Source organism: Borostomias antarcticus (genome assembly GCF_949987555.1).
Source record: "Borostomias antarcticus genome assembly, chromosome: 15".
NCBI classification, from domain to species: domain Eukaryota; kingdom Metazoa; phylum Chordata; class Actinopteri; order Stomiiformes; family Stomiidae; genus Borostomias; species Borostomias antarcticus.
In genome coordinates this window covers 9,790,521-9,805,422 of record NC_140248.1, presented here as the reverse complement: position 1 = coordinate 9,805,422, position 14,902 = coordinate 9,790,521, and the positions used below count along the sequence as shown (strand labels likewise).

General features: G+C 55.4%; 1 protein-coding gene across 1 annotated transcript in view; it reads right to left on the bottom strand.

Annotated features, from left to right (window-relative positions):
* Positions 1-231: 231 nt before the first annotated feature.
* auts2a (activator of transcription and developmental regulator AUTS2 a) overlaps positions 232-14,902 on the bottom strand; it is a gene marked incomplete at both ends in the record, with an annotated part of 292,549 nt that continues 277,878 nt past the window's right edge. The window contains 12 exons of the mRNA XM_084449320.1: positions 232-1,492; positions 1,614-1,854; positions 1,964-2,128; positions 2,969-3,110; positions 3,420-3,491; positions 3,949-3,978; positions 4,486-4,557; positions 4,806-4,901; positions 5,755-5,799; positions 6,821-7,059; positions 8,403-8,680; positions 9,762-10,329. Of these exons, the coding sequence (XP_084305446.1) occupies positions 232-1,492; positions 1,614-1,854; positions 1,964-2,128; positions 2,969-3,110; positions 3,420-3,491; positions 3,949-3,978; positions 4,486-4,557; positions 4,806-4,901; positions 5,755-5,799; positions 6,821-7,059; positions 8,403-8,680; positions 9,762-10,329 (3,209 nt within the window). The remainder of the gene's footprint in view (positions 1,493-1,613; positions 1,855-1,963; positions 2,129-2,968; positions 3,111-3,419; positions 3,492-3,948; positions 3,979-4,485; positions 4,558-4,805; positions 4,902-5,754; positions 5,800-6,820; positions 7,060-8,402; positions 8,681-9,761; positions 10,330-14,902) is intronic.

Sequence of the window (14,902 nt, the reverse complement as noted above, 5' to 3'; positions counted from 1 at the left end):
AAAAAGCTTTGTAAAATCTCATTTTTTGTTCCATTATTTTGTCCCTTTTTGTACAAAAACAACTTGGTGTGCGGGCGTGTCTTCCCGCGTCTGTTATTCACAGCTATGTTGGAGTCTTGTTTGCCCAAGGCTAAGTGCTCGGTGTGAGTGGAGTGTTAGTTTGAGGCACAGGGCAGCGGGGGGCATCAGTCTGCCGGGGTGGTCCGGGGTGAGAGGCCAGCTCAGCCCCCCTCACCGCGCCTCGATGTCTTTGTGGGCGTGCGAGGCGGGCCTGTCCCTGATGTCTGTGCCCAGGGGCGTAGTCCGTCTGGGCGAGCCCGGCCTGGCGCCCATTGTGGGGATCAGAGGGGGCGGGGCGCTCAGGGAGGCCGTGGGCGGGGTCTTGTTGAGAATGCCGTTCTGGTGGGCGGCGGCGGCGGCGGCGGCAGCTGCGGCGGGGCTGACCCGGGGGTAGTGCATGCTGGGTAGCCCGGGGGCCATGAGGGCGTGGTGGGGGTGCGGCAGGTGGCCATCCAGGGCCTGGTGGTGATGCATGGCGGCGTGCAGGCGGCCGTGTTCGTAGTCTTCCCTGAGCATCTGAAGCCGCTCGCGCTCCTCCATGTGGGCGCGCTCGTGCTCCCGCCTCTGCTCCATGACCAGCGGGTGGATGTGGTCGCGGCTGAAGTCGTGGGGCTCGCGCTCCCGGTAGGAGCGCTCGGCCTCGTACAGCCGGGGCCCCGCCAGCCTGTGCAGGGGGTCGTTCCTCAGCAGCAGGTCCCTGGCCAGAGGGTCCCGCCGGTGGATGTCCAGGCCCCTGTAGGGGTCCCTCATGGGGTCCCAGTGGAAGCCCGGGTAGGGGAAGCGCTCGGCGCCGGGGATGGGGCTGATGCCCATGAAGGGCGCCACCATTCGAGTCCTCTCCAGGCCGCTGATGCTGTTCATGGGGTGGATGCCCGCCATGCCCATGGGCACGGCCATGGAGGTGGGGGGGTGGAGGCCGGCGGCCGGGGGGGGCGCCTGGGGCGGGTGCTCCGAGGGCCGCTCCGCCGCGCCCTCAGGCTCCTCCTTCCTCTCCTCCTTCACCTTCACCTCGCCGCCACTGTTCTTCTTCTGCTGATGCTCGTAGGGCGCCTCCCCCTTCTTCTCCAGGAGCTCGCGGCCCAGACCCCCGTTGGGACGCTCCAGGCTGGTCTGGCGGACGTAGGGGGACGCGCCCCCCCGGTTGGCGGGCTTGTCCTCGGACGCCCGTCCGTCCAGGATGATGGGCGTCTCCTTGTCGCCGTGGTGGCTCTCCTTGAGCTTGTGGTCGTCGGGCGGGCTGCGGACGTCCTTCCAGGAGTCGGCAGGGTGCTCCCTGTCCCGGTCTTTGGCCTTGCTGTCCTTGTCCCTGGGGGGCTCCCCGGGGGTCAGGTGGTTCCTGGGGGGCTCCTGCGGCCGGCCTTGGCCCAGCAGGCTGAGGGGGTTGACGGGGACGGGGGACGGGTGGCTCTGGTGACGCTTGTCCATCGGGTCCCTGGGAAAAAAAACAACACACAGACAGCAGGGTTTAACGCCGACTACAAAGACTGAGCCAGCAGTCAGCCCCTGTATGTAGGGTTAGGGTCAAGGGTTACAGTCAAGGGTTCCCGTATCACCTGTCCTTGTCGTCTTTGCTGACGGAGGAGGAGTCTCGTTTGTCCGAGTCTCTGTCCCTCTCGTGGGAGCTGACCGAGGTGCTCCTCTCCGAGTCTCCGGGTTTGAGCCAGGGCGGCGGCGTGGGGAACGAGGGCGGCGTGCGGTGCAGGCGGTTCCACGGCTCGTGGTTGTTGCCGAAGTGCTGCTGTGCGTTGGGGTTGTCTTTATGGCCGAACACGGAGTTGGGCGCTGTTAGGGATTCAACACACGGAAAAGACAACAGAAAATAAAAGGCGCGTCTCGGGTGGTGAGGACGGCGGCGGCGTCGTGCGTCCCGTTACAAACGTGCGATCGGGGAGCCGAAACTCACTTAGTGCCGGGTTGCCAAGGCCGCCGAAGGCCGCGTTGCTGAGGGAGGCCAGGCCCCCGAACGACGGCGGCCGGCTGAAGGGCTCCAGGTGGGGGGCGGGGGTGAGGAAGTTCCCGTGGTGGTGGGAGGGGTGGCCGAAGGGCCCCATTGACGGGTGCGTGGGTCCTGAGGGGGGACAGAGGGAACAGGTGAGGGGCGCTCCGATCGCGGAACGCAACGGGGTGAATCTCTCCTACGATCGCCTCCCAATCCTCCGGCGGTCTCATTTTTGGGGCGTAATTCTAATCCGTCGATTCGGGGACGGGGGCTCAAGGCAGCTTCTGAACGATGCGAGATCCAGACCCTGTAAGCTACAGGAATTGGCAGGCTGCGATCAATTCTAGCAGTGGGAACATTGATCTCCTCATCTAATCTATAAGTGGTGTGAAGACCTCTGGGCTGTCTCTCTACACTTCTCTCCACACAGCTGGGGGATTGATCTGGTGTGTGTGTGTGTGTGTGTGTGTGTGTGTGTGTGTGTGTGTGTGCGTGTGTGTGTCAGGAGCTGTGGTGGTTCCAGCGGTCACCCCTGAAAAAGGCCTTGCCAACCCAGTTGCAATTATTTTATTTTTTTAATTAGTGTTGAAAGTTCATGATATTTTGTCCGGCTGACTGGCGTTCTTTACTCGCCCTTCTTTACTCACCAATTTAGAATTCACTTTGTCCCCATGAATAAAGAAAAAAATGTCTGTGCCCACCACCTGACCCTGGGAAATCGATGTCGCCGCCATTTTGTCTCATCTCAGTCCTTACCTATTGACTCTCCATAGTCCACTGATGCTGGTTCATCCTAAAAGTTGATTTCACGCTGTCTCATTTTTATGTGATTCCCCCGCGTAAAAAAATCAGCCGAACGCAGGAAACGAGGTCTCTGAAGTTCAGATGAGTCTGACTGGGGAACCGCCACTGGCATCTTGTCGACCCCCCACCCCCCCCCTCCCCCCCCACACACACACACCCGCGTACCTGCTGCTGAGAAGAGTGTGGCGGGCCGCGCCAGGTCGTGGGGGTGGTGGATGGCTCCGAAGATGCCGGGGCCCGGGGGTCGACTGAGGAACTCTGGCTTGAGGCCGAAGTCCAGCTTGTGAGGGTCGACCTGCATCTGCTGCTGGAAGACGCCGGGGCGGAGAAACGGCACGTGAAAAACCGTCCCCCAACCCGGCCCCACCCCGCGTGTGTGTGCATGTGTGTGTGTGTGCGTGTGTGTGTGTGTGTGTGCGTGTATGTGCATGCGTGTGTGTGTGTGTGTGTGCGTGCATGCACGCGCGTGTGTGTGCGTGTATGTGCATGCGTGTGTGTGTATGTGCATGCGTGTGTGTGTGCGTGTATGTGCATGCGTGTGTGTGTGTGTGTGTGCGTGTATGTGTATGCGTGTGTGTGTGTGCGTGTGTGTGTCAGAGCACAGGGGAGGCCTCACCTTTACTTTCTGCTGGTGGTGGTAGATCTGCCAGGCGATGTGCACGTGCATGGCACACCACTTCCCTGGTTTCTGCAGACACACACCAGCGCGACGCCATTAGCCTCAACACGGACCATCCCGCATGCGCAGGCCTGCTATGTGTAAGCGGTATTACTGCTGCAAATGGGATGTGAGAAGCCCATTCCACTAACAGACAGTTACTTCAGTGGTGCGACCATAAACCCTGGCAGGGCAGACCATCAGGCCGTCTTCATTTGCAATTTCCGCAACATAAAAGCGACTGCTAAACACAAATCCAAACCTAACGGCATCATTTCCACTGGCAGAAGGTGTGTCCTTCTGCAGCTTTGAGTGAGTCGGGCTTCGTTGTTGTGGTTGGAGGTGGAACACACTGGCTCGGTGCTGAGCTCAGTTAATTAAAGGCGCTATCGACTCAATCAGATGACATCTGATGTTGTAATGAGTTTTCTGTGTTTCATGTGGTGGTGGTGGTGGTGGGGACTTATCGCTATGGCAGCACTCTTACCCTGAGAATGGGTCGAAACGGATCCGCTAGCTGCATGAGAAACAGAGGAGATGGAGATAGAACAGGAAAAAAAAGAGAGAGAGAGAGAGAGAGAGAGGAAAGAGAGAGAGAGAGGGGGCGTTCAGTTATTTAGCTGTCAATCAAGCCATTCTAATTAGCAAACAGAGCATCGCTTCATTATGGCCCAAATTGAAATGTTAACATTTCACTTTTAAATGAAGCGCTGGCAGAGTAATTAGCCGCGTGTTTCGTCGCCGTGCCTCTGCCCTCCCTGGCCCCCTGCGTACCAAAACACACACGCTGCCGTAGACGCGCCGCCAGCTCCGCGGCGTGCCGGCGCTCAACGCGGCGAGGCTTCCAGAGATGAGAATCCTCTAATGAGCTGATCCTGCACTTGCTCTTTTAGAGGACAGTCTGACCATGAGCTGCTTGGTTGTGATAGTCTGGTGATATGTTACAACGATCGGGCCAACGGGTACAGCGCTGAGTGGTGTGTGTGTGTGTGTGTGTGCGTGTGGCGGGTGGGAACAAACTTACCCTGGGGTCCTTCTGTAGGAGTGTGTGTGGGACGGCTCCAGGTCTTGAGGCCACATCCAGTGGGTTCGAAGTCTGCAGAGTGAAGAGGAAGAACGCGGTATGAAAAGGCTTTCGGGGGGGGGGGGGTGGGGTGGGTCGTGCGCATATTTAGCCAGGGGTGTTTTCGAACTGCGTGCGGCGTTCCCGAGCGAGCTTCGACTGCGCGTTGCACGCTGTGTATTTTCGTAGTCCACTCCCTACGCTGAGACACATGTTCAAAGTTCTGCGTTTGTTTGTGTGTGGGTGTGTGCGTGTGTGTGTGTGTGTGTGGTGGGCCGTACCTTGGGCTGAAAGGCCCCCTGCAGCGAGCCGAAGGGTCCGTTCGGGGGGATGACCGGGGGGATTCCGGAGACGGCCGGAGGGTAGGAGTGGAACAGCTGAGAAAAGAGGAGAGGGAACAGAGGAGTGAGGGGGAGGGTGTGGTAGCTCAACACCAGACCAGCAGCACACCGCTGGCCAGCAGCTGTGTGAACACCGGGGGTCACGGAGGGGTCAGGGACATGACGGGCTACGAGGGGGGGAGGCCGCCAGCCTGGGGTAGCTCAAGAGGAGCAGCTCTACCCCTGCACAGATCCAGGAGCAACTCCCCAAAACATCTCTGCTCCAGGGTGTGAATTAATTGAGCGTCTGAATGTTCAGTAGAGCCACCAGAAAACAAAATGGTAGACATTGTCTGCTCCCTTGCCCAAAAAAAGAGAGAAGCCATTAATCGAAGCTTAGCTAAAACACATGAATATAGTAATGAGTGCTAAATGGGGGTTGCCCTGGCTGACCACCTGGATGGTGATGAGAGAGGTATTAACTACTAATGTGTGTAATTACTGCTCTCGTTGCAGAATGTGCAAAACAGCTGAATCACTCTGTATGGCAGTAATTGAATCCAGAGGTCAAGTGTGGTCGAGACAAAAGCCCCCCCCCCCCCGACACACACACACACACACACACACTTGGTGCAGCTGTTGCACGCCTCAGTCGAGTCTCAGTAGCGTACAGTATGAGCAAGCGACAGTGAGCAGACAGACAGGCGTGATGCTGGGTGAACAGGAAGCATCTTTCGGGGCCCGGACCCCCCCCCCCCCCGCCCCGCTACGGCAGCGCAGACGGCGTGGACACACGACCGCCATGACGCAGCGTGGCCGGGAGAGAGGTGTCACGGCGCCGGGTGCTTATGCGGCACAAGACTGCCCGACACACACACACACACACGGACACGTGGCGGGGGGAACTCACGCTGTGTCTGTAGAACGGGTCAACTTTTGTCGGGTATTTCTCAAACTGTTGGAGGAAAGGAAACAGACAGGAAGGAAGGATGAGAGAGGAAAATGCGCTCAGAGCAAACCAACACATCACAGTTCACTCTCAGGCTGTGTCTCCTGAAGGACTCGTATATGACCGCGTCTCCGTGCCCATGTCTTCCTTCTGTGTTGCCCTCCCATTCCGTGAGCCCTTCTGAAGCCTGCGGCTCTGCTGCTCGTTTGGGGCTGGTTTAGGTGGTTTTTATGCAGGCCCAAGGAGAACATTTCCCCCCAGTCAAGACTGCCGTCATAAAAGCCCTTTTATGCCCTCATTAGCTGTCACAGAGCTGGCTGCATACTGCCTCGGAGGAATCTTCAGAGCTGCATAAATACTCAATGTTTAAGATGTTAGGGCTGTGTGTGTGTGTGTGTGTGTGTGTGTGTGTGTGAGGGACAACCAACCTATTCCCAGCAGCCCCAGACAGACAGCAGGGCACTAACTCAAAGCATTCTCCTATAATGAAAGCCCCACAGAACTAAATTATGTCATTAAAGTGAGCATGAATAAACTGGTATTATGTTCTCAAAGCTGGCTCAGAATTAAACAACTCGCTCTGGGCAGCTATTGCCAATTTAGAACTAACTGCATCTGAGTTAGGCGGCGGAGGCTTGGGGGGGGGGGGGCGGGCATGCCAGAGAAAACACTAGAAAGGGTTTCTGGGAGAAGAAAGGTATCATTGTGGCGGGAGAGAAACACATGGTCATCATTGAGCGTCGGCCACGGAAACCTCAGTCCCTGCCCCTGGCCGGCCCGCGGCGGTGTACAGCGCACGCACGCCGTATGAAACGCTCGCATTCATAAGCGCGCTCGCAAAAAAACGCTCCCTCTTCGCCCTCCCCGCCCACACTTGGAACATGTAAAACACTTTACTGCTGCAAATGAAAAATACTAAAAAGTTAATATCGCCCTCCAGGCCAACGCCCCGCCACCCGCCGAACTTGTCCCCGTTGACCCCCCCCCCCCCCTCCCTCGGTTGGAGCCGTGTTCTACTTATCCTCACATTTCTGGATGGGGTACGCACCATGGGGGGTGCAGGCGTGGGCATGATGGCGTGGGGGAAGGGGGTGAAGGTGTGCTGGTGGGTGTGCTGGTGCGTGTGTTGGTGTTGGTGTTGGTGCTGGTGCTGGTGCTGGTGGAACTCGGTGCGCAGGTAGGGGGGCGGGCCCAGCGAGGCGCCGCGGTCGGCGCTCTGGGAGGCCAGGAAACGAGTGTTGAGCTCCTGGCGCAGCAGGTCTTGTTCTGGACGAAGGACAGCAGAGGAGAATAGAACAGAATAGAATACAATAGAACGTTTAATTTGCCATATATAACCAGTACAGGTACATTGGAATTCATGCCATTGCTTGTTCTTACAGTAACTTATCAGCACTAGTCAAGACATTTAAAGGATCCTGAACAGGTAACTTCCATAGTCTTGCAGTCGATCTATTCTATCAATTCGGCCCTCATCTACATATCCCATCCTATCAGGGGAGGCTGTGTCCTTGATATACGCACGCAGTGCAATTAAATAACATTCAAGTATACAGTTGTAGAGTCAGTTGCTTTGTCTATTGTATCGGCAAGAATCAATTGTTATTGTCTATCATATAGGCACAGAGTTCAATTGTTCAAGTGTTGTCAGGTGTTAGAGGAGAATTATGATTAAATATTGATAGAAACGCTGCTATTTTGCAATAATATTAATTCAGAGGCAATAATAAAACATAACTGGACGTTATGTTAGACAGAGAATGGTACAGTCTTCAGAGAAACCTGGCTAGACTCTCTTCAACTTAAGAGAGTAAAGCTATATTGAATAGTCTTAGGAAGAAGTGAGCATCAATACTGAGGGTCACTGGTAAGATAAAGGCCTTGGCTTTAGGCGCCAACGCTTCTTGGCAACCAAACCCTGAGCCCCAGTTCATCACCTGGCACAGGCTCTCCAATAGAAACACGGACAAGCATTTCATATTTTGCTCTCCGTCCAAATTGAGCAAATTGCTCCAAGAAATGATATTTTCTCCAGAGACACCCTATAATTTATACTCCCCCAGTAATTCAATGCACCGTTTTATCCATTCATTCATTTATGGCTTTCATTGAGTAGGGGAGGGGGATTTTTTTTTTTTTTCTACATAAAATCTCTTAAGAATCTCTTAACCAGCCCAGCCCAGTGCATAATGTATTGACCAAATTGATTTATCCTATATGAAAACGTTTCCCAGTGAAAATGGCAGTTTCTGGCGGCGCTACAAAAGCCGTCCATTCCTCCCGGTTCACTGTGACCATGACATTCAGCCTGATAACAGCGTGTCCAAACACGAGTGTGTGATCGCTTTCACGCTGCCGCATAACGGGCCTGTGTGTGTCGCCTGAGCGCGCAGCCGAGGGGAGGGGGGGACGACACCCCCGTCCGCGCCGCCAGAAACGCACGCGGCCGCCGGCGGGCCGAGCACCTGCGGAATGTCGGTTGTCAGTTGCTTTCCTCTATAAATAATCGCCAAGGTAACATTCTGTCCATCTGTCGGTGCCTCTCAGTCAGAGCGCTTCACGCTCTCTCCCTCCGGCGGGTGTGTGTGTGTGTGTGTGTGTGTGGGTACCTGAGTAGGGACTCCCAGAGGCGGGGTGTCCAGGGACCGGCAGGGTGCTAGACGTCAGTGGCGGTGGTGGGGGCAAGGCCGCTGGAGGCGCGAACATATTGGGGTGATGTGGGTGCGGCGAGGACTGCAGGGCCGGGGGGAAGCCGTGGGGAGCGCTCTGATTGGCCGGTAGGGGCAGGGGGAAGCCGGCGGCGGCGGTGGGCGGGTGGTGATGCAGGTGTGGGGGCGGGGCCTGCGGGCCGTGGGAGGGCTTGCCCGGAGTACTGCTCCTGCTACTGCTGGAGAGAGAGAGGGAGGGAGAGAGGGAGGGAGGGAGGGAGGGAGAGAGGGAGGGAGAGAGAGAGAGAGTGAGAGAGAGTGAGAGGGAGAGAGAGAGAGGGAGAGAGAGAAGGGGGGGGGGTTGAGGGGGGTTATACGAGGTACCACTTCAGACCGCTCTCCTCAATATCTCTCCTTCCATCTGGCTGAAAGCATGCATCTATTACACACGACACACACATTTAACACCTTGTGTGAGGTGAGGGAGAGGGAGAGAGAGAGAGTGAGAGAGGGAGAGAGAGGGAGAGAGTGAGAGAGGGAGAGAGAGGAAGAGAGAGGGAGAGGGAGAGGGAGAGAGAGAGAGAGAGAGAGTGAGAGATAGAGGCAAAAGAGTCTTTTGTTGCGTGTGTAGACCCCCCCCCCTCCTCCACATCTCAGTATCTTACACATCAAGCCCTGAAAGCTGGTTTGCGGCGCCTGTCTCTGTCGTGGTCCCATGACTGTTCACGGTGGCTTCCAGGCCTGCTGGGCGCTTGGAAGACTGCCAAAGGCTGAGAGGCGGCTAGAGCAGCTTTCGCTGGGACTGGGGGGCTCTGGGGGGGGGGGGTCTATCCTGGAGCTGGGAATTCACGCGGAACGTTCTAGCGAGCCCACTAGTGTCTGCGCGCTCGGCTATGTACGGCACGGAGCGCATCCCCGGAGAAATAAGCCTGGCGGCACCCGGGGGCCCGGAGAGAGAGTGGGAACGCAGATGTGGGCGGCTAATAATTCCAAGGCACTTAGCTCTCAGCCTGAGTGGCGTTTTAACCCACCCTTGCGTTCACAATCAGCGCAATTGTTCGGCTGGGAGAACTTCAGCTTTTACAGACAGTCATTTGCATACGGGAGTCAGCTGCCACTGCTTTGAGTTAATGAAATGTTTCAGTTAATGTGTGTGTGTGTGTGTGTGTGTGTGTGTGTGCGTGTGTGCATGTGTGTGTGCGTGTGTGTGTGTGCGTGCGCGTGTAAGATTCTGCAGTATACGCATCACACCATCGCCCACGCGACATCAAAACATCAAACAAACCTCCGCTGTAGCTGAAAGAGTCACGCCGCGCTCACCTGTGCCCGTTGAGGTTGGCGCTGTAGGCCGACAGGGGTCGCGGGTGGCAGCGAGAGGGGGGCCGGGGGGCTCCGGCCTGGCCGGGGTGGTGGTGGCTTTGGTGGGCGGGCAGCGCCGGAGAGGGGGGGTGGGGGTGGAGGCTGGGCGTGGGCGGGGGCCGGGGGTGGGACAGGGGCTCGGGCTGGTGCTGGACCCGGGGCGGGTGGGCCGGCGAGGGCTCGTGGCCCTGGGCGAGCGGCAGGGCTGCGGGGGGCGGAGGCCTGTGGAGAGCCTCGGGGCGCGGGGGCGGAGGCGGGGCCCGGGCCTGGGCCTGTGTCGGGGTCTGGGCCAGCCGGGGGAGAGGGGAGAGCCGGGCCGGGGGCCCCGAGGACAGGGCCAGGCGCTGGGGGCGGGCGGCCGCGCGGGCCTGGGGGGGAGGAGGCTGCTTGGGCCCGCCGGGGGCAGGGGGCTGGGGGTCCTGGCTCTTCTCCTGGCTGCGCTCTAGGCCTGACACCTGCGGCTGGGCCGGGCCACGGGGCTCCTGGCTGGCATTGGTGGAGGAGAGCGCATCAACGCTGAAATCTGGAACTGGAGAGAGAGAGAGAGAGAGAGAGAGAGAGAGAGAGAGGGAGAGAGAGAAAAAGACTGGTCAGCATATCTTTTACAGAAATAGTCCTTTATTAGGCTGCCAACACTGGCTGTTCCCATGAAAAATCAAGCCTCAAACAGGTAAGAAATACCAATGACAAGCTCCACTGAAGTGTCAATGAATATGATAAACATGCCAGATTCCACCAGAGAATCAATGTGCAAGGCCAAGCCTCTCAAGCCTTTCAGGAACGTTGACATGTGTTCACGTCAACGCTACAGACGCTATTGTGCAGATGTGTGTGTGTGTGTGTGTGTGTGTGTGTGTGTGTGTGTGTGAAGGGTATTATAGTTAACGAAACTACAAAAAAATTATAACTAGCTAAAACTGTATTGTGTGTTTGCAAAACTAAAATAAACTAAAATAAGAGAGAAAATGTCCTTAGTTTTAGTCTTTTTCATTTCATACATAAGCCTAGTATTTTGGGTGGATATGAAAAACAAAAAGGTAAAATGATATAAAAATAAAATCTAATGAAAAAAGCTAAACTGTTATAACCTTGGTGTGTGTGCACTCAGTTGCCAGTTCATTAGGTACACCTGCTCATTGAAGCAAATAGCCAGCTCCTCCAAACAGCCAATCATGTGGCTCCAACTCAATACATAAAGCATGTAGACATGGTGAAGAGGTGTAGTTGTTGTTCGACCAAACATTAGAATGGGCAAGACGCGTGCATGATTGTTGATGCCAGATGTAATGGTTCTAGCATCTTAGATTTCTGGGATTTTTACACTCAAGAGATAACCGAGAATTGCACGGTAAACAAAAAGCACCGGGTTAGTGTCAGTTTTGTGGGTGAAAATACCTCGTTAATGAGAGAAGCCCGAGGAGAATGGCCAGACTCACTGAAGCGAACAGAACAGCCAAGAATGCTCAAACAACAGCTGTTTACAAAAGTTGTGTGAAGAAGTTCTGGAGGCAGAAGGACGGTCGTACCAGGACTAGATGGGTTATTACCTACACAGTCCTACCCCAGGACTAGATGGGTTATTACCTACACAGTCCTTCCCAGGACTAGATGGGTTATTACCTACACAGTCCTACCCAGGACTAGATGGGTTATTACCTACACAGTCCTACCCAGGACTAGATGGGTTATTACCTACACAGTCCTACCCAGGACTAGATGGGTTATTACCTACACAGTCCTACCCAGGACTAGATGGGTTATTACCTACACAGTCCTACCCAGGACTAGATGGGTTATTACCTACACAGTCCTACCCAGGACTAGATGGGTTATTACCTACACAGTCCTACCCAGGACTAGATGGGTTATTACCTACACAGTCCTACCCAGGACTAGATGGGTTATTACCTACACAGTCCTACCCAGGACTAGATGGGTTATTACCTACACAGTCCTACCCAGGACTAGATGGGTTATTACCTACACAGTCCTACCCAGGACTAGATGGGTTATTACCTACACAGTCCTACCCAGGACTAGATGGGTTATTACCTACACAGTCCTACCCAGGACTAGATGGGTTATTACCTACACAGTCCTACCCAGGACTAGATGGGTTATTACCTACACAGTCCTACCCAGGACTAGATGGGTTATTACCTACACAGTCCTACCCAGGACTAGATGGGTTATTACCTACACAGTCCTACCCAGGACTAGATGGGTTATTACCTACACAGTCCTACCCAGTACTAGATGGGTTATTACCTACACAGTCCTACCCAGGACTAGATGGGTTATTACCTACACAGTCCTACCCAGGACTAGATGGGTTATTACCTACACAGTCCTACCCAGTACTAGATGGGTTATTACCTACACAGTCCTACCCAGGACTAGATGGGTTATTACCTACACAGTCCTACCCAGGACTAGATGGGTTATTACCTACACAGTCCTACCCAGGACTAGATGGGTTATGACCTACACAGTCCTACCCAGTACTAGATGGGTTATTACCTACACAGTCCTACCCAGGACTAGATGGGTTATTACCTACAGTCATAAAGTGGCATCTGAGTGTATAACCAGCTCATTCTCTCTGTTTAAATGGAGATTACTAGTCCCAAAGAGAATGCTGCTGGTGTGTGTGTGTGTATGAGGGATTGAGCATTGGTAGACATGTCTGTAATGTAATTGCCTCCGCTCCATTGTTGCATGTAGTGTGTGTGTGTGTGTGTGTGTGTGTGTGTCTGTGGAACAGATCTGCTCTCAGTTGCCCCACAGACTGACCCACTCCCTCACACACACAGCCTGCTGTGACAGACACACACACACACACACACACACACACACACACACACACACACACACACACACACACACACACACACACACACACACACTCTAATACCGTCCCAAGGGCTCACCCACAGAGTGTTTTTGTGGTTAGTGTTCCATTGCTCTGCTAGTCTGATGTATTCAGATCTACTCATTCACTAGTTTATCTACGGGTCGAACCAGAGACCTGTGATGCTCCAACATGCCATTAAGTACCGGGTGCATATGATTTCCGGAGCCCTTTCACAGTACCTTCATAGCTTATAGGGATTTACTTATTACACACACACACGCACACACACACACACACGCCCACACGCACACACACACACGCCCACACGCACACACACAGTGTATTAGTAGGAGTCAGCTCCATTGTTCTGTGGCGAGGCAGAGAGGCTCAGTGATGACAGTGCATACATAACCTGTAATTAACTCCTCTCCCTGGAGCCTCGGGGGGTGTGTGGGGAGGGGGGTGGGGGGGGTAGGGAGGGGGGGGGGGCTCTGTTGCTGGGGCCTGGCTCCTCTGGGCCGAGGAGAGAGGGAGCTCCCCGGCAGCAGGCGGAGGCCCGTCTGAGCGGAGGCCCACTGCTGGCCAGCCTGGTCCCCGGGGCCCCGGCCTAGCCGGAGGCTAATACCGCCGAGACCACGAGCACGCCTCAGCTAGCACGCTGTAAAGCCCCCCCCCCATCCATTAGCATTAGCATGTTAAACAGGGTGTTAGGGCCTGGGCACATGTGACACTGACACCATCATTAGGGAGGGGGGAGGGGGGGGGGTCTGGGAAGCTAGCGCCTGCTGTCAGATAAGGATCAATATGAGCTATAACAGCTATTGACTATGGCTCCCGGGGGACAGGTCACTGTGCCAGACAGCTGGCAGGCTGACGGAGACAAAAGACACGCTTTCCCAGAGAAGTGTTGGTCCCGTATGGCCGCCAGTCGGACAAAAAAACAACCCGCACCGACGAGGAGAGAGGGAGTGGACCCCTCGAGGAGGACAGCTCAGAGTGCTCGTGAAATCTATACAAGGCTGGATAAACGTGTCTTTCTTCCCCACTCAACAAACAGGGGCCGTTTTGGGGTCCACAAAACATTCATGGACCCATATGAGTGTCCAGTGTTCGCACTGTGGCCGATCTCCTCCTCTAACACACCAACTGGGGCTCCTTCTGCCCCGACAGAAGGAAGGAGCGCTCCCTAAATCTCAACCCCCCCCTCCCCTCGCCATCCCCAGGGGTCCGGGGGCTTGTTTTCAGAGAGCGTGAACGTGTTGAAGAGAAGGTGGTCTATTCTGCCTCTAATGAAGACCCCAGGGTCATGCTTCGAGGAGGAGTGGTTCGCCCCAACCCCCCCTCCCCCCCCTCCCACGAGGCTTAATTTGTCAGTCCGCTTCACCCCTGGAAACAAAAAAACATGCAACGCCCTCCTGCTTCTTTCGAGGGAGACGGCCCTCTAAGCCTGCTTTCTCATTTGGAATGTAATTTCTCTTGTTTTTTTTAAGCAGCGTCTGGTTTCTGCGGACACGGTTTGGGTATTAGAAAGAGGAATGATGGCCTGGTTGGGGGAGGGGGGGGGGGGCTGGATTTGAGAGGTTAAGGGGGGTACGGGAGGGCTTTGTGTGGGTCGTCCGGGTCTGCAAGAAAGCCCTTCATTAAGGGCCTGGTGCCAGAGGACACGCTGTGGGGCTTAGGAGAGCAACTCATTATCCAGGGGTGAGCCCCCACTTACTGCTCCTAGCACATTAACAGCAGCAGTAGTGGTGGGCGGGGGGCATGTTTTCCTAAGGGAGGGGGGGGCATTAATACGCAGGAAAGAGGTAACTCAATAAGGACAGAGAGAGGCCATAACTACAAGTGTAAGAGATTACTGCATTACATTTGAATGTGTTTTTTTCACTCGATACCGCCTATAAAGTGGTTACGCAACAAGCATCCGCATTGCATGGATCTACACACACACACACACGCTCACGCACACACAGAATGTGTCTCCCTGCAGCCTGGAGACCTCCTGACAGATTTATTGGGGTAGAGACCTCCAGGACACGCCACCCCTCCGCCCCTCGCCGCTCCATTCCTCCTCTAAATAGCCCCCCGCTCGCATTCTGAACCCCGGCGCTCACCTACCGGATCACGTGGAGTCAGGGGTCACACGCCCCCAAACGCACAAAACCAAGAGGCCGCCGCACGGGGGAGACCGGGCTGCCTGGCCGAGCCCTCGTCCATCTCTACCTCATCCATCTCTCCCTCATCCCTCTCT